The sequence below is a fragment of the Oncorhynchus mykiss genome, chromosome 15 (assembly GCF_057628025.1).
Source record: "Oncorhynchus mykiss isolate SJ-2025 chromosome 15, ASM5762802v1, whole genome shotgun sequence".
Classification (NCBI taxonomy): Eukaryota; Metazoa; Chordata; class Actinopteri; order Salmoniformes; family Salmonidae; genus Oncorhynchus; species Oncorhynchus mykiss.
Window position 1 is genome coordinate 52636030 of NC_143036.1, and position 19993 is coordinate 52656022.

A 19993-nucleotide genomic window follows, 5' to 3' on the forward strand; every position below is an offset into this window, starting at 1 on the left:
TTGGGGTAGACAAGTGTCACAAGGGCAAAAGCGGGAAACAGTGAGAAAGTAAGGGGGTGGGTCACAATATTTCCTGTGGCGTCATGTGCAAACCTTCAAGCTGATTAGTAAAATGTCTCGGCCAGAGTGCAGCTCCTATTGTTGCCCAACTTCATTTTCTCTGGTTGTAGTTTCCAATCCCCTATCAGTTGAGTTTATGGTACTTCAGGCAGCGAAAACACAGACCACTTGAAGAATGTTGTCCTCAAAGTAGTCATAACAAAATAATTGTTATGTCTCAGTGCAACACTATGGGCATCACAACACTGAAGCCCATGGATCTTAAAGAGACAGTGCCAGGTAAGTAGGTTTAAGGTTGCTCCAAACTATCAAGTGTAGCAGCTGGACATGTTTCTATGAACATATTTTCTAGGCCAATGACAAACAGGTGGGATTGATTAGCCTCTAAGTGACAGCCTTGTTGGAGCTTGCTACCATTTCATCAACCATTTTTATGGTATTTATAAAGCAATTTTTTAATGCGCTTACCTATTTACTGGTGTAATCTAACTGGTGCAAAGTTGAATGTGCAAGTTGGAACAATTGTGTGTAATTCCATTATGTAATGTAGCTCCTGACTTTACAGATTGTTCTATGATATCACAAAGATATTGCTATAAAAGGACAGGTCCAAATTTGCCTTGTGACCGTGATAAAATACTGAGCTTGGATCATGACCAGGTGTGCTACTTTGACTTCAAGAAAACAACAGCACAAGAATCAATGCAAACTCATATGGTCCATTTTTTCATTAAATCTTTATTATAAAAATATAAAACACAGAAATTAAGTCAAACATTTCTGCAACCCCTACAAGGAAACGGTCGCTCGCCCTCCCCCCTTTTTAGGAATCAGTGTATACACACACATGGTACACAACCTTTTGCCAGCTTCCTTTTAAAATGCAGTCTGGATCGACTTGACCAAGTGTTTCTGTGTTAAGCAGACAGTAAATTTACACAAACATGAACCACAAAAAAAATACAGGTACAGAGATGCCAAGGCCGAAGAGAGAGAAACTTCTAAAACCAGGTGAGGGAGATGGAAACAACTCAAGACTGACAACCAGAGAAGTGTGTCAATGAAGGCTAAACATACCGAGGAACCTTCCCAGTATTCTAACTAAAGGATGGATCTACATGAAGACTACATACTATCCGGCTTTCCGGAACTATCGGGCTACGCTCACCGAGCCCACCATTCTCTCAATGCTAAACCAGCTCTACTTCTAACTGCCTGAGGAGAACAAGAACAGTGTTGCTGATGTGGAACGTTCAGGCTTTAGTGATATCTCTGTGGCATAGTAGTCCTCTCAGACTACTGAGGAGTCTGCCTCTGGATTATGCTTCAAGCTCAGCCAAGGCCTGGAGGTGTCAGAAGCTCAGCAGTGGGGAAACGTGATGAGACCGATGAACCACCTCTACCTCCTCTCCTTTTGTGATGGTCGGAAATGTCGAATTTGACATTGTTTTACAATTTTCTGTTCTACATTGTTGAATGAGATAAGTTTTATATATATATAGTGCCTGAAGTAATTGTGTTTCATGTAAGAAGTGCCTTGCGGAGGAGGCAAGATTTAGATTTAATTTGAGTTCCTCACGTTATAATAGATTACGTGAATAATAAATTGACTAAACTATATTTTTGTGGATTTCCTTCTAAAACTGTCACGTCAGGGCCGGACTCTATTCTGTTCAACACCAACTTGGCATGGCCTTTTCTGAACATAATGGAAAAGTGGGCAGAGCTGAGAGACTGGGCAAAGACTTCTAACTCCTGCTGAGGCATCTCTGTTTCTAAAGGAATGGACTGAAGATACTGAACTGGAAAACTCAACAAAAGTAGAAGAGTTTAGTGACAATAGTGTTATTTTCATCAGTTTCATCTGAAATAGTTAAAATACTTACACAAATGGAATATACATTTATGAAAACACTTTGTTTTGTCTGAAACCTCTGCTTTAAAATGTTCCTTCCCTCATGAGAACCAGAAGGGGAACTGTGATTGGGCAAAAGTACCATCATTCAAAATCTGCTGAAGGCGGATCTAACACAGAACTAACATTAAATCAATGCTTTACAAACACAATTTGGGATTCTGGTCCTTCATGACAGCCAAACAGGGTAGTGATGGTACAGTTTTGGCCAGATACAAAGATATATATATTTGGCTATTTTAGTAGGATAGTTGATTTTGTTTGTAGTATTTGCATGGATATTGTCTGATTCGACAAACAAGGATAAATAAATCTACTACAGAGGTTTCAGTCGAGTCAACTGTTCATTGCTTTGTAGCTTATATCATATACAGCAAAACAAATTAAATAACTTGCATCCATTTCTCTGCGAAAGATTAAGAATTCCCTGTGCTTGAGCTGTAAGGGTCATTCTTAGTGCTGGTTACGGAGAAGAGAATATAGCTATACTCAATCAATTCTTTGTCCGATATTAGCAATGCATTCATATAGTGTGATCTGCTAAATTACTAAAAATGTAAATGCAATTTAATACAACCTAGAATGAACTTTACAGTGCAAGCAGTCAGGGAGGCAAAGATTGCATCATTCATATAAATAGACATGTTAGACAGTATAAACTGTCAACACATACATATACACTTTCATGTGATTCAAAATCATTGTTAAATACCAATAAAATACCTTTGTGTGACTGGAGCAAGAGGTATTGCTTTTCAGAGGTCATACCTCGTGTTGGCATTGCCCTCGTACTGGTGACAATGTGTCTGGTTACTGTGCATAACCTGTGTTGAGGATAACATTATGTTGTGGGAGCTTTGTTGATACGGTCTGCACCACACACTTAATATTCAAATCATTTTCACCATTATGTATTGCTGGAAACTGCCGTTCTGAAATGCCATCCCACCCATAATAAGCCTTACGATAGTTTGTTGTTATTGCAGTCTGAAAAAAGTTGACTGGGATCGGGTCTAATTTCTGCTCATTGATAGCTAGGGAAAATGTAGGAAAAGTTAGGTGGGAGAAACTGAAATGTACAGCATGAAGTGCTATTTCTATGAGACAGCCAGGCACTGATTATTTTAGGTCTCGTATATTTCGTCAGAGGACGTAGGAGTGGTCACTTGGGGCTAGTACTGTACGTTTTAAGAGTTCTGTAATACTCTGCGGTTGACGAGGGCCGTGGGGGAGTTTGGGAAAGGTGTAGAAGAGTGAGAGGAAGAGGAGAAGAAACTCAAGAAAGTTGTGATGGTTTTGGGGGTTGGTTGTGGTTTACGCTCAGGGGTCGGTGGAGTTGATGGTGGTTTTGTCACGGCCGGCCATCCCCCGGTACCAGCTGCAGTAGCCCTCTTTCTGCTGGATACAGGCGTAGTGCCGGGACTGGTAGCCGGGGTAGCCGAAGTGGGACAGCATGTCCGTCCACAGGCACTCGTTCTTTGAGGTCACAAAGCAGGGCAGGTAGTGGCAGGGCTTAATCTACAGAGAGAAGAAGCGAAACTAAAGATGTAGCCGTAAAGCAGGAAAATAAAATGGAATAATGCCACAGCATACTGGTGAAGGCTCACTGTGTGTTTACAGTTTGACTTGAATAAAGTTCAATTGAATCATTTTTTGATTGACAACAATTCTGATTTAGGATACGTGACAGATATACGAATTTCGTTTTCTGTTAAATATTGACCATTTCAAAGCACAGTGAGTCTACATCCAGCAGTAAATGAACAAGGCCAAGACAGAATTAGCATTTCAGGACAGGCTGAAGCAACGCATCATCTTGTACACAAGACTTAATATGTGGAGAATTTGATTTTGAATAGGAGAAAAAGGAAGTGATTTAAGTCTAAATCCCTCCAGATAATTGGGTTGAATCAGCAAAGAGTGAGGTGAGTCAAGATCTTTTTGTAGTTTATGTAATTCATTACATTACAATTAAAAAAAACTCATCAATGCATTTTATACTCATTGCTCTACAGGATGAATGAATGAATGGATGGTTTCAATTCAAATGTAGTTTCCTGTAGATAAGCCAGTGGAGTTCGAATATGAATCTAATTGCCAGCCTCTGAAATGAAAGTCCACTACTTAGTTTGTAGTTTTCCATTAGGGAATGGAGAAGTCAAACTGCAATTCCATCAACATCCTTTAAACTTCAAATTTCCTTCTCACATACAGTGCCTTCAGAAAGTATTCAGACCTCTTGACCTTTTCTACATTTTGTTAAGTTACAGCCTTACTCTGAAATTGATTACATTTGAAAAAATCCTCAATGTACACACAATACTCCATAATGACAAAGCGAAAACAGATTTTTAGAAATGTTTGCAAATTTTTACAAAAAAAACAATACAGAAATACCTTATTTACAAGTATTCAGACCCTTTGCTATGAGACATGAAATTGAGCTCCGGTGCATCCTGTTTCCATTGATCATCCTTGAGATGTTTCTAGAAGTCCACCTGTGGTAAATTCTATTGATTGGACATGATTTGGAAAGGCACACACTTGTCTATATAAGGTCCCATAGTTGACAGTGCATGTCAGAGCAGAAACCAAGCCATGATGTCGAAGGAATTGTCCGTAGAGCTCCGAGACAGGATTGTGTCAAGGCACAGATCTGGGGAAGGGTACCAAACATTTTCTGCAGCATTGAAGGTTCCCAAGAACACAGTGGCCTCCGTCATTCTTAAATGGAAGAAGTTTGGAACCACCGACTCTTCCTAGAGCTGGCCACCCAGCCAAACTGAGCAATCGGGAGAAGAGCTTTGGTCAGGGAGGTGACCAAGAACCCGATGGTCACTGACAGAGCTCCAGAGTTCTTCTGTGGAGATGGGAGAACCTTTCAGAAGGACAACCATCTCTGCAGCACTCCACCAATCAAGCCTTTATGGTTGAGTGCCTTCAGTAAAAGGCACATGAAAGCCCGCTTGGAGTTTGCCAAAAGGCACCTAAAGGACTCTCAGACCATGATAAACAAGATTCTCTGGTGTGATGAAACCAAAATGTAACTCTTGCCTGAATACCAAGCATCACGTCTGGAGGAAACCTGGAACTTTCATCTCTACGGTGAAGCATGGTGGTGCCAGCGTCATGCTGTGGGGATGTTTTTCAGAGGCAGGGACTGGGAGAATAGTCAGGATTGAGGGAAAGATGAATGGAGAAAAGTACAGAGAGATCTTTGATGAAAACCTGCTCCAGAGCGCTCAGGACCTCAGACTCGGGCGAAGGTTCACCTTCCAACAGGACAACGACCCTAAACACAGCTAAGACAACGCAGGAGTAGCTTTGGGACACGTTTCTTAATGTCCTTGAGTGCCCCAGCCAGAGCCCGGACTTGAATCCGATCATATATCTCTGAAAATAGCTATGCACCAATGCTCCCCATCCAACCTGACAGAGCTTGAGAGGATCTGCAGAGAAGAATGGGAGAAAATCCCCAAATACAGGTGTGCCAAACTTGTAGCGTCACGAGGGGGGGGGGAAACAATGTAATCCATTTTAGAATAAGCCTCTAAGGTAACAAAATGTGTCTGAATACTTTCCGAATGCACTGTATAGCCTGCCAAATGTCTTTAAAGGTGAGAAATTAGAAACTGAGAAACTAACTGACAAATACACTGTGAGTTTTAGAGAAATCCAAAGAGGTGTTTCGGTAAAAGCTGTGTGTACAGTAATGACAGAGCCAGAGGAATCGACAGCAGAGAGCTTGAGGAATATGGGTGAAGCTGAACGCATTCTTTATGGTCCATATGGTGCAAGCATTTTCAATGAAGTTTAACTAGTTCTGGTGTTCATGGGGCTATGTTATGGACAGTTAGCTTTTTAATCATTTACTGAGGCCAATGGTTTTTAATACACTGCAGTGGATTATTTTCACATGCTTCCTGCATTCCTTAGCTGTAAATCATCATTTGTTGAAGAATGCAAAAGATGACAAACCGTGGTTTTAATGATTTGGCTGAAGCGTCAGTGAAGTGTGACGTTCGCACTCTAAGGGATCTCTAGGAGGTTCTTGCACTTGATATAAAAACCACAGAGACGGCTGTGTCTGCACTGCCGCTGTCTGTCTGTTGACTTGTCTTCTCAGACAGTTAGCATGCTGCTTCATAGGGGTTCACACAATGAGGTGTTGTGTAGCAGCAGCCTATTGCTAGAACACATTTGTGTGTGATTTTTTCCCCCCCTTCAGATTAAAGATTACATTTGAACTGAAATGGACAATGAACAACAAAAAATATGCTTCTACCATGGCGAGTTCTGTCCAAGTTTGTTTTTCATTCCTGATGCTGACTTGCCATGTTTGGTCACAGGCATACGTTCACCTCCATTGTTCTATGTTGGCCTCTAAGACTCACTGTACGCCTAACGTGTCTTAACATTACAACCCTTTCAGCAGTTTGGGTGTGAGCAGTTTGAAAGGTGTTGGATAGCATTTGGACTCCGTAGATACTCCTGTCTGGCAATGCACTTATTGTTGTTGATGGGGCAGTGATGGGCAGACCAGATGGTGTGTCTGGAGCCATGCAGTACAGCAGGATATTTATGAGCCTGGACTGGAGCTGCACAGGAGCAGGTCCCGCATAAAGGAGGTCCGACCGAGCGCTCAATTCAGGGTTTGGAATAACAGGGAAAGTCATTCCAGTGTAGATAAATGATTTAATAACTCCCAAAGATCATTATAAATCTCTCTTTTCTCTCTCTCCTCGTCTTCCCATCTGTCTCTTCAGTTACATTCATGGATGTGTATTATCCGTTATGATGCCAAAACGGAAAGGGGACACTTATATATTCCTGACAGCTTAAACCTTTACATTATATCATTCAGTCACTATCTGGAATTAGTATGTCCCTACAATCAGAAAAGTTACAATTACATAATCAAAATGATTTGGTATATATTTTGATAGTCATGCTTGTATTGTGCTACACTTAAGAAGAGGGAAACGTTTTAAATGGTTTGGCAAGGATTTCATAATTGGTCGCAGTTCATCAGCATAATCTATTTGACCCAATATATGCAAGGCCACTAAAGTCATTATGATCATAAAATGAACACATTATTTCCCCTCCTATTCTACAGCCAATATCCGATATCGAATAACATATGGAGATTATGAAGTGCCTTGTGTCTTTGAAGAGGGGCAACCCCAACTGTGGTAAGAAGTCTTCTAGATAGACGAGCAGAGAGCTGCTCAGAGCAGGATGGTATGCTTTGCAGTAAGCAGGGTGTTCTGGTTCTGCCTGCCTCTGCCCCGGCCTCTGCCCCGGCCCCTGCCCCTCTTTTTGGCTCCTACTCCTCCATCTTGGCTCTGCTGCTGTTGGGTTGCTTTAGCTTCCTTCTCCATAGCCATCTTATCCATATTCTCCCCCGGAGCCACTTCATCCATATTCTCCCCGAGAGCGCAGTTGTTGCCACTCACCCTGCAGTTGCAGCCCAGCTGGTAGCGGTGGTTGATGCCCTTCTTCTGGGCCAGCGAGAGGCGCTCCCATGGCTGGTTGAAATTACACAGCCCGGTGTAGACCTTGCCGTCAAACACGCGGCCTGAGGGGAGAGAGAGGTTTGGTTACAGATCAGCTTTTTTTTTTTTTTAATTCATCGTTGGTGAATTATTTCATGACTTACAAAACATTCATTACAATGGTTTGTTTGTTTCCCCCAAAAACTGAAGACTGAAAAACAATGCCATGTCATATTCCCAATGCCATGTCATGTCATATTCCCAATGCCATGTCGTATTCCCAATGCCATGTCATATTCCCAATGCCATGTCATATTCCCAATGCCATGTCATATTCCCAATGACATGGGAAAGTGTCAGTTGTCCAAAGAGTCAGATGTCATCCATAATATATTTTTGGCTAATTGTATAATTGCCATACCTCGATCCGCATAAATACACCAGTCAAACAAGCGGTCCAAAGCTTTTTAACTATGGTAAGACAATCTTGTACAGTAAATCCCATATGAAACCAACACCCCTATTTCAGAATTTGCAAAAGGTTGTCTTACTTCTATTCTTAGGTTAGGCCATTCACAGCTTACCACCGATATCAGGATGACAACCTCTGCTGCAAAACAGGTTCACCCTACACTGTAGACCGCCAGCTAGCACTCAAACAACATGGTTGTTTGTAACAGTGTGTCCCTTGCTAGTGCTACACTGTCCTGTCGTCATCATACACTGAGCTGAAAGCTGGCAAACACACAACTCTTAGACCGATTTCCATATGGATTATTGGTGTCTCTGGCAAAGTTATTAGACAATGGTGAGAGAGGGGCATTAGCCTGTTCCCAAATTGTAGTTGGTATAGTAGATGGTAAGACAGCACAAGCAGATCTGGGACCAGGCTAGTGGCTAATCAGCTAATCAGGCGGCCGTGCACTCACTCTGGGTTGATCAAAGCCTAACCCGTGGAGTTAATCTATCAGGCCTTGGCGTATTTAACATGCCTGTAATTGAGTCCTGATACAGTATGGCCCAGGGACACAAGACCCAATTATAGACTCACTCCCCAAACCAGAGCTAGAGCTGCTGCCTGGCCTGGATGACTGTGATGTCATAATCACCCAGCCACAATAAACACACACTTGTGTTGCCAGGGGTGATTTCCTTCCTTATGTTTCATTGGCTTCATAGGGCATGTTTACAGGTTTGGGACGTAGTGATGGGAACATACAACACACAGCTAAAACAGTGTGACAGCCACACTAGGTCTCACTAAACTACTCTCCGACTCTCCATAGCAACTCATAGGCTCAGAGACCATTTCTATCTACAAGCCATCAGACTGCCGAACACTTGAATTGGACTGACCACTTACTCTCCGCACCTTAGCACACATGCGCTCACGCACACACCCACACTGACATACACTCATCCACACACACACACGTATACATTCATACTACACAAGTATGTATGTGTAGCATGCAGCTAAGCATTTCGTTGGATGGTGTATACCATCTGTATCCTGTACATACGACTAATAAATAAAACTTGAACTTGATAAATGCCTGCCCGCACTGGAAACGCCAGAACGTCTTGCTAGAACTGTTAATTATAAGAGAAAAGGAGGGTGTTTATGCCCTAAAGGAGAAGGAAACGCTCCAAAAAAATAAGTGCCGCCCTGCCTCTCTCTCGTCTCTCACAGACGGGAGGTTATAAATAGTGGGAAAGTTTGTGTCACAGATCAGTCAAGAAGTCTTCAGGGAGGAGGCAAGGGGGGGGGGGGGGGTAGTTGTATTTACCCCCCCCCCCCAAAAAAAATGGGGCTGCCGTTAGCAACGCTGCCATTGTGCTGCAGAGAGGTAGTTAGGGAAACAGGCCTGGGAGAACAAGCTGGAGTCAACTCCACTGATGTGCTTGCTTGCCTCGCTAATTTGTTTTTGGTCATGTGCTTCTGAGGCAGCTCCTGAGGCAGTTTCTATTGCTTATTACTAGCTCTGAATGGAAAGACATTGTTTCTGACACCACCGTGACAACTATGCAGCCCGCCAAGTACTGTACATTAGATGTCCGCTTTTCAGATCAGTTGCAATGAATGGTTGAATAGTGACTCACCTGTGATCAGATACTGGTACTTGTTGATGTCGAACTTGACTCCACACAAACTCTCAGAGGCATCTGTGTAGATGTGCTGAACGTGCTGCATTTTGTTGAATCCTTTGTACATCTGCCAAACAGACCACGACAAACAGAGTGTTAATATAATCTGGAATGATGATCAAACACCTCTGGCACTTGTTCTTGCTTCTGACCCAACTGGAATTATTGAGTTGTCAGGAATCCACAACAATAAACACAGTATCATGAGATGACATCGCTTCCAAGAATTCAGGTTGGTAGAGGAAGAGGCCACTGACGCTATCATTAACCACATGAAAACGAACATAATCACAGGACATAATGAAGACGTGACTTTGGGGTTGAACCGTGGGTCCACCCATTGAGTTCAGGTGCGCGGAACACAAACGCTGCCAGACAAAGTAAATGTTTGCCCTGGAATTTGTTGTGTTTGTTCCATCGTGATGTATTTGTCTGGGAACAACAGGAAATCCCTGTTTAGACGCGGCTATTCTTTGAAATAACAGGACAAACCGTAAAAGAGGCGAGCCGTAGGGACCTAAAACTCTGGGATTTCTGGGAAAATGTTTCTAGGGGCAACAAAGCTCCACTCTTCGTGATTTATTTACTGGGAGGCGATTGTCTTTAGACCATTACGACTACATTGGATTCCATAGGCCAAACAAATATTCAAACACACTTAAATTGGATTAGCCAAACCTTCTTGCCACAGGGCCCAGTGTTAGATGTAATGATGAAAACCACGTCTAGTCCTCTGTAACATACTCTCGTGGCACTTAATGGAAAAGCTTGGCCATTTCACGGCATCGGTGAACTCATGTTTTGGTTATAAGAATTAGGGATTGCCCTTTAACTTAAGTGACACTGCTACAGTAGCCTAGTCATCCCCCGTATCATTTTAGTAGGCCTACAGTGGTACACTGGTCTCCAGTTTCAAAGCCTATGAGCTGGTTAGTGATTCTTAAGGCCTTGTGCTGTTTTCCCAGAGTCCGGTTATGCCCTTCAAGGTATGGGCCAGATTGCGTAAAACTCGGGCTGAATGATGCGATGGCGGCTTACCTTCATCTGTTTGACCGTGTAACGCATGGTGCCAAAAGGCCCGTCCTTCAGTAACTTCTTGCCCACCACTTTGGCACGGATCACTGTAGACAGAAGACACAAGCACAGAATTATTCGATTATGCAATGGGCGGCGATTGGAAAGCCCCTGGCTGCCAAATCCAGCATATTGGATGATTCTGAATTTAGGACACATCAGAGCAAGTCTTGTCTCTGTCCCTGACGTCTGGAGCCAGGCTGATGTGCTTGTGTGAGCATCAAAAGAGAAGCCCAAGTAGTATGTCCAATATGTGTTCAACAACCCAACACATCACCCCAACAAATGCTTTAGCTAGAAGCAGGGTGATATCAACTCCCGATTAGGACCCTAGAATGCATTGGGCTGCTCATTGCTTTTCCAAAGCTCATTAAAAACCCAGCCTCTAGAGGAGAGACCCAGGGAAGATTTTGTAATGGTTTAGCTCAGTTTAAAATATATTAATTTGTTTTTATGGATTGCTTCTGCTTGCCAAACAAGTCCAAGGGAAGACTAGGAGGCTAGCATTTGAATTTGACTCAGAGGCCAAAGCAGTTCGTCTTCAGGACAGTGAAAATGAGGCCACGGTTTTATTACTACCCCCTCCAGCCTTGTCCCTGTATCGTAAAACCATGTGTCTCCACAAACAACCTCCTTTCTTTACATTCAGCACAGGGTGGGAAAAGATCATATCAGTGCTGCTCACCCTCATGTAAACAGCGGCTAGGTGAAACAGTTTGGCTGTGGAATCACCTTGTTTGCTTTCACTCCTTTTAAAGTAAGTGGGTCCATTGTGTGGGGGATTGGCTTATGAACGAAGCCTCATTTAGGCCAGTGAATAGGGTCCTCCCCAGAGTACTTGTATCAGAGCTCTGAGGCCCCCCGGGGGAGAAGGGGTAGTGGAAGGGTAGTGGAACTTGACTCGAGTCAAGTTCACCTGCTCCCCGCAGCCTGACAGCCAGAGACATAACTAACGATGGGGATGTTTATCTTTCCTCTCCGGAATTTCCTTCCCACATTCCTTTGAGGCTGACATTCTCGAGCCGGGAGGGAAAAAGGGGAAGCGCGTCTCACTGCTCTAGATAGAGTGAAGAAGGGATGTACTGTAACATCTCCTCTTATAGCGTCATAGTCTGCATTTAAGTCCCGGACACACAGAAATGGGCAGCAAAGGGAGTCTAATAAAAGAAAAGCAGTAATCCTGGTATTTTTTGAATAGAAAAGTCTCCTAGAAGATTCCGGTGAGGTGACATGAACACCTTCAATGGAGCTCACATGCTCACATTTTCACCTGCCAGCTTAGAATGACATGACTCTCTAATAGAGCCATGCCATCCAATTGATAGCTGTTAGAGAATCTCACATCCATGTATAAGGCAAAGATTATTTTCAACCTATTCAGGTTCTTGGTGACCTTTTTTGAGCCAATGTACCCAAGGACATCTGCTCTATTAATCAGGCAACTCGCATATTATGAGCCTCACAGCATTGTTACCTAACCAGTCTCTGCTATGCAGAGTCAAATGAATGCTACTTTCACTGATGTAATTGTATAGACCATAGGCACTATTACTGTGGAATATGAAGATAGAACGTATGCTACTCGGATCCCTACTTATGTAATGTGATACACTGATATGATGCACAGATATGATGCACTGATCCCTCAAACTATTTTCAGAAGCCAGTAGCCCAAAACATGCCTTCCCCTTAAAACCTAAACTCCATTGCAAAGACAGCTTTCCCCACCCAAAATGACAAGACTCCAATTCCAAAGCGCATTGCGTTGAGCCTTCAAATGCTATTAGGCGTAGGAGTCATAGGTCATATCGCTGAACAAGAGTCCAACAGTAACACCAAATGCTCTTTGAGGCGGGACACGCTCGCCACTGGGCCGGCAGCCACTAATTGGGTGGTGCCGAAGTCATTGCCTGGCGGAATGTGTGAAAGGCCGCAGCTGCTGATGAGACAGAGGATTTGTGTTATTCCCTACAGCGACCCTTTGACCTCCAAGGGAAGGGGCCTGGGGCGAATTCAGAACGCTAGCTATATTTACTCCTGACCACCGAGTTCTCTTTCAAGATGCCTCTTCAGGCTAGGTCCTGGCCCCAGTGTCAGACATGACCAAATTGTGAGTGTTTATGTGACCCAATTCTAAGCCCAAGCACTGCATAAGATATCCACCTGACTGGTACCGGTTAGTTTAGCTGTAAACGGCACTGCAGCTAGAAGTCTCTTTCAGCTCTATATAGAGTTAGTGCCCCCTGCTCTGTCTCTCTCTCTCCCTCTCTCACTCTCTCTCTCTGTGCTGCAACACACAAATAGCAATTACAGGCGAGTGCTATTCTCCTGTTTCTGCCGCATGCATATTCATGTTTTGCAGTGGATTTGACATACATTCTCCGTGGAAAGTGGGTGGATTTTTTTGTTGATAAGGAGAAGTAACTGGGGTACGACAGAGAAAGTAATTGAATTCATTTAGCACGGTATCTCTTCCCCGAAGCATTGGATTACTAAACTCTGCATTCAAATGCTAATCGCAACGCAAGTGGGAATGTAATTCAATCAAGCAGTTTAAGCCTCCTCCTGCTTTACATTTTTGCCTGTGACTCTTGTGAGGCGCCTCGGGCTAAATTGTGACCGCAGCAAACAGATTGCATGATGAGGGAAAAGTCACCATGCCAAGGTTGAAACAGACGGTCATATGGAGAGGGGAAGAATAGGGAAAAGTAATTTGGTGGTGTATAACCAGCGTTATAAACTATCTGTGTGTTTTTGGTGGCTGAGACTGATTCTGAACATGATCTGAGGTGAGTGGGCGGGGAAAACGATGCTACTGAGTATGACACACTCAATGGGTAAACTACTCTCTATAAGCACTCTTCCTCTTTTCGAGGCGTCAGAGCCGACCACACCCGGAGTTGGATTACACTTAATAGAAAAGAAATGTCCTCACTAGTTCACCGGAGAGATAGACGCAATTGAACCAACATGGGATGTGTAGGTCTGATCAAATGTAATTCACTGTATAGGGAACAGGGTACTACTGTTTCAGAAGCAGTCATGGATTACACTGGTGATTGAAGTTGGCTTAGACACTCGATATGCCTGTCTCACAGGGTGTCCATGTCAAACATACAGGGAATCTTGCACCTTTTGACTTCTTGACCTATTTTAACAGGAAGGAACGCTGGCCTTATGGAATAAAGCTGATTTGAATGCGCCGAGCTGATCCCAGATGACATAATGTTCCTCATAATATGGGACCATCTATGCCCTCTGGCAGTTGGGAAGACGATTAGGTAGCAGAAGAGAATAGGATTGGGTTTTGCATTATTGCAACCTATAGTAACTTATTTAGCAATAGCTCATTGCTTCCCTCTCCAGGCCTCCCAAGAGAAAGGACAGGGTAACTTGAGGACCTCCTCCCTCACCACTCTGAGAACTAGCTTATACCAGTCTAAACTACATGTTTCTCCAAGGTTCTTATCTCAGGCCAAGCCACACTTACCCACAGCTGTAATCTTCTATACTGAATTGGTGCATGACACGAGAATGTAAAGGTCTGCTCCTGACACCTCAGCTCCTTGGGAACGTGGACCTTGGCCGTGAAGGGATATTAAACTCCAAGGCCAAAGTGTAGCTAGGGCCGACCGAAACGCTAATCTGCTGCATGAAAAGCTTTAGAAAAACAGCCTTCCAATGTGAATTGGCTTTTTCAGTCACCAATTAAATTACATCCCAGTAGGTCTGCTGTGCACCAAAAGCAACCTCTCTGTCTCTAGCTCTCCGTCTCTCTGTCTCAAGTAGCCTACGTATGCGGCAAGAAAAAAATGGTCAGGAAATGGATATTCGACTGTTGTCTAGAAATGCAAGGAAGGGTTCATTGAGAGAACATGTATCAGCTGACATAGTTGAACTCCTTACGCTGCCAGCCGAATGCTATATCACAGCCAGCCACTGCACTGATTGCGAAGTTACCCTCAGGTTATTTGGAGTTGGTATTTAACATGCTGTCTTCTCTTTGTTGTATCTTTTTTATATGTACCCTCATTTCCTCAATTCAAAAAGTCTGTCTGATTCATCTATTAGAGCGGGTGCTGCTGGTGATTATGGAGCAGGGCCTATGAAACAACAGGAGCAGGCTTTGAACTCGCCTCTGGCTCTTAAATTGCGATGATTCATGTTCTACCGTGTCGCCTTTGAAGTTGACAGTGGAAATTAGCCTCTCTCCTCACTCAGCGTTACACCTAAGGGGAGCTTAAAGGTCACCATTTGCATTTTAATCCACATATAGGTATTCACACTGTGTGCAAACCATAGCCGTTTGTCGATAGTCCTCAAAAAATAGTCAGCCCTCGGGTTTTTGGCAGCTATTATAGATTTAGTTTTAGTGCTTAAAGTACCTTTTAGTCTGAGTCACATTTTTGTCATTTCATCCTTTGTTAGTTTTAGTTATTATCAGTCAACTAAAACTCAGGACAATTTTTGTCTAGTTTTAGTCACAGCCCTTTTGTCACATTGTTTTGCATTTTGTTCTATATTTAAGCTACCTCTAACTTCCATCATGTGCACATTCAGATAGCCTTGTTCAACTAAGCCTACTTTCCCCTAGTTTACCTTAGATGGCAACATTGATATTGTGGCAGATTGTATTCAATGCCAGACATAATTAACCATATAGGCTATAAAGCCTTGGCTACAAGTGAAACAATTTTACAGCTCTTATTTTCAGCCAATCACAAATTCTGCAGCATTGAAAGGTCCCCAAACACATTGGGGCCTCCATCATTCTTAAATTGAATACGTTTGGAACCACCAAGACTCTTCCAAACTGAGCAATTGGGGGAGAAGGGCCTTGGTCAGGCAGGTGACCATGAACCCGATGGTCACTCCGACAGAGCTCCAGAGTTCCTCTGTGGAGATGGGAGAACCTTCCAGAAGGACAACCATCTCTGCAGCACTCCACCAATCAGGCCTTTATGGTAGTGAACAAACAGAAGCCACTCCTCAGGAATAGGCACAACAGCCCACTTGGAGTTCACCAAAAACGGCACCTGAATGACTTTCAAGCATGTAATCATTTTAAACTAACTATTATATTAACCTGACTATCCACAATTATCACATTATTGTGTGCATGTAACCGTGCGCAGTGTTTCTAGTTGAAGTTGGTTACAAGTCAAGTGTCCTGGCTTCGCATCAGTTCAGAAGATTGGCGAGTGACCGAAGTGATTGCCTGGAGCTGTGTGGGAGAGCTCAATCAGACGGCACAACTGAAAGATGTGAATTCTGCCAATGAGAGGGTAGCATGAAATATTCTGCATGCATGCTAAGAATTGGACAAAACATATTCAAATTTGCTTCATGGTCAAATGAAATGTCCATTCGTCTCATGGGGAATTCTCGTCTCATCATATTTTTGTCAACTAAAATGAAAAGTAATTTGTAATAGTTCTTGTTTTTTTCCCCCCCAAGATCATCTCATCCCATTATCGTCATAGTTTTAGTCAGGAAAAATAGGTCGTTGACGAAATAAACAGCCTTCATTGAAAGTACTGTTCAAATTAAATGTGTGTGGGGGGGGGGGGGGGGGGTGAGGATAAAGGCACATTTTATAACTCATATCTTTCATAGGGAATATTTTGTAGGTATAGACCTGTATACAGTATGTTTTAGGGGTATATTTTGACACTGCAAGGTTAATGAAAGGTGACATTCATCAAACCCCAGTGACGTGATGCAATTCAAAGCCATGTAAAGCCTTTGGAACTACATTTCATCCCAGAAAATGGACTTACGCTTGTTTGAAAAAGACTGCAGCACATGTTTGTTTGGACATGCCCACGGGGACACAAATCAGAATATCCATCATAACTCTAGGTGTTGCCAGGAGATAACTGTTATCCCTTCACAGTCCAAAAACATCATGTTCATGCCAAACCCCATTTACAGTTGGCTGACAACACAAGAGCTATCGGAATTTGACGTGAAATCTTGCCCAAAAAAATGTCATCAGTTGCATAATAATTATGCAATAGTCATCATAAGCTTACATGTTCATGATAACTGCACTAGAGCCCTATATCCTAACAGAAGTCCAACCTTCCTCGACTGTCTCCTAACTGAAAGCGATAGCCTTCGTTATGGCTCAATGAGCAGAAGATGGATATATGGTCAAATTTATTGTGCGCATGTTACTCCCGTAGAATTTTCTCAAGCTTTCTCCGTGGCCAATTGTTCCACTGGGAAAAATAACTCTACAGTTGAGTCATCGACATGATGAAATGTGATCCTGGCTTTGGCATTATGGCATGTTTACAGTGTTCTGTTTTATTGGGACTACTGCGACACTGTCCGCTGCAGTGGGAGGAAAGAGGCATCCCTAGTTCTGTGCACGCTACAGGCTTTCGTGGCGCACTTCTGGCTGAGCCAAGACCTTGGAAATTGAATTTTGTGGAGCTCACAAGTGCTCACTTGCAGCAGTTAAAGCCAGCCCTAGATTCTGGACCACTTGGCTCCACTCCTTGCCAATGTGATGAGCCAATTTAGGGGACATGAAAGGCAAGGTGCCACCTGACTGCTTGTAACATTTGTACATCTTCAACACAATGGAACCAAGTCACCAACTAGCATAAGCCCCAATAATTACAATTAAATAACAGGCAATGCTCATCAATCAACAGTTGCCATATGTTGAAAAGTTAACATAGCTTTCTCTCCTCTGACCACGTCAGGCTTCAGTCGTAGTTCACTGGCTGGACTAGGGATCACTGCAGAAAAAAACCACGACATCATAGTTGTGTCCTCAGCAAGACTCCGGAACAGCTCTGATGTCCACTTTTCCTCCTCTCCTCCGCTCCGGGGCATTGGACCACTCTATGCTACCCTAATGGACGTTTGATGGCTGTGTCTGACAAAGCTATCTGTGACTGGTCAAACACACACACACACTCAGCAGTTCCGTTCCACAATACAAAAGAGCTGCACACAGTTCTCCTAATACTGTATATCCCAGTGGACTCCTCTCTTTCACTCAACTTTTTTCCTCCTGCTTAGACCCCCCACAACACTTATTATTGCTCAGGCTTATCAAATAATCCCTTACTAGGAATGAGTCTCCTGCAGCAACAGTGGTGAGCCAGGACCCACCTGGTCTTATTAACAAGTGTTATCCAATAACACCGCTCAGGTTGGACAGGCATTCCTCGATAAGAACAGCTGAGGTCATGTTATTCTGGCATAGCCTGTGAGAGCATGACCCTGTGGTACAACAAGCTTTACAAAGCCACCTTCCTCAGAACAGGAGGCCAAGGAAATCTCAGCTACAAGAGGGTCCGAGGATCAGCCTCAAAATAAAATATCACCCAGGAATCAACACAGTGGATCTAAGTCAATAACCAAGGCTTTATTATACCAATGCTGACTCCATATCTCTATATCAAATGCGTGAATGGAATGAATCAGGCCCCTATTGGAAAGTAAACATGTGATTTCATAGAAGAGCACAAACACTTGAAGGGAAATACTATACCACTAGGACTGTAGAATTCACAAATTCATTGCAAGAGCACTTGCTTAACATTCCTAGCCAAGTCTTGGCTCTTACATCTTATGGGAAGCCAGACAGAACAGAAGAGCATCCAAGATCCAAGAACAGTAGCTAGTCTCCACTCCAAATCTGCCATTGGTAACCTCCACACATGGGTGCAATATTCAGTCAGCAGTAAAACCCTTGGCTGGCTACTGTCTGCCTGTTCTGTTCTGGTTTATTGCTCAGCAAGTGGTCATTTAGCTCTGAAAGACATTATGATCAGTGGGACCTGTTTCCATGGATACCGTTCCCGTTAACTCTTCCCTCTCATCAGAGCAAGGGGAAATAAAGTAAAGCTTCCTCTCACTTGACTCACTAATTTGAGAGATGACGCATTTATTTAGACTAGTCAGAAAGCGTGCTGTTGTAGTGAAACCGTTAGCCTATGAGCCATCTGATACTTGCAAATTGGTATATTCTGACAGTCTGTTTTAAATGTGCTTTTAGGTGATGGTTACATTTTACGCACAACTTTGTTTGGCATATATTTACCAATTACGCATACTGTAGGTCCCAGACTGAAAGTTGCATCACTTTATACTAACAACAGTTTATTATTCTATTATATTCCATGTATGCAGAATATCACAAAGCCACTGAAAAAATATCTTTAAAAAAATATATTTAAAAAAGATATTTAAATAGAGAACATGTTTGTTGGCATAACATATAGTCTATGTGGACTCAAACCATGCGACTTACCAATGTCAGAGTTGCAGTACGCATCTTGCGGGTGAGACAGAGCACACGAGCAAGCCTCTGTGAGTTGATGGATCTGAAGGCTGCTGAAAACGAACAGCAAGCTGAGCAGTTGGTGACAGAGGGGCTGCATTTTTCGTGCGTAAAATCTCCCTTGTTGTCTGTTTACTTTACAAACAGAAAAGTTATGTCGCCGAATAGTTATTCAAAGTCTGTCCCGAGTTGAGCTGTTGTCTGCTTCAGTGGGTATGTCCAACTCTACTCTCCGGTCAGGGTACTGCCTGTCACTGAGTCTCAGAGCTCGAGTCACAAATTACATATAGTGCGCGAGACGCTGGAACGCCACCCACCTCGCCAGATTTCGCGACACAACAGCCAATCACGACTCGAGCCGTCGATGATGTCATCAAGAATAACAGATGCATGACATATTGGAATTGACTTTACAGTGCTTGTCTCTTTTTAAAAAAAATATTTTTCCCCCTTTCACTTTTGTCAGCCATAAAACATTCCAGTCTGAGTAAAAACCGCTGGAAATTGCTCATTGAATGGAAAACCACATGAGCCTGATGTAATGTTTCATACATTCAAGGAGCATTTATTTGTTGTAATTAATGGGAAACTTGGCACTTATTTGTTTTTATGTTGTTATTACCATGTTTTGTTTATTTTAACAGTGAAACAGCAACATGTACAAATTAGGTTTCCTTGGGTGTATCAGAAAGACATGGTTTGGTGGTTTTTCCAGGCTCACCCCTAAATGTCCATTTATGTTCTGTGAACTTCTGTAGCATTTTCTGGTCAGTGATCAAGGCTCAATTCCAGGCAATAATGAACTCCATTTGTTTACACCGTACCTTTTCATATAGTCAAAAACAACATGGCCTCTAGACCGTTTTGCACCTGTTGTATAAAACAGTGTATGCTTATGAATTCACCTCTAATGTGAGAACCACAGAGCCCTTTTTACACCTTTGAAACGACATTCCAAATTACCTCTGAGTATTGGCATTAGTCTCACAACCA

The 19993-nt window shown here is 43.0% G+C and overlaps 2 protein-coding genes across 3 annotated transcripts in view; one reads left to right on the top strand and one right to left on the bottom strand.

The window, feature by feature from the left end:
- Positions 1-19993, top strand: part of LOC110490220 (synapsin-3) — a 135846-nt gene that overhangs the window by 73753 nt on the left and 42100 nt on the right. The window lies entirely within an intron of this gene.
- LOC110490221 (metalloproteinase inhibitor 3) lies at positions 779-19340 on the bottom strand. Of its 2 annotated transcripts, XM_021563492.3 has the most exons (5): positions 18971-19340; positions 10660-10742; positions 9577-9688; positions 7435-7556; positions 779-3493 (listed from the first exon to the last, which is right to left on the bottom strand). In XM_021563492.3, exons 1-5 carry the CDS (start codon positions 19098-19100, stop codon positions 3296-3298), a joined length of 645 nt encoding a protein of 214 aa, XP_021419167.1. In that variant the 5' UTR covers positions 19101-19340; the 3' UTR covers positions 779-3295. The 2 variants fall into 2 exon arrangements, with proteins under 2 accessions (XP_021419167.1, XP_021419166.1); XM_021563491.3 differs by lacking the exon at positions 779-3493 and having other exon boundaries at positions 3906-7556; positions 18971-19320.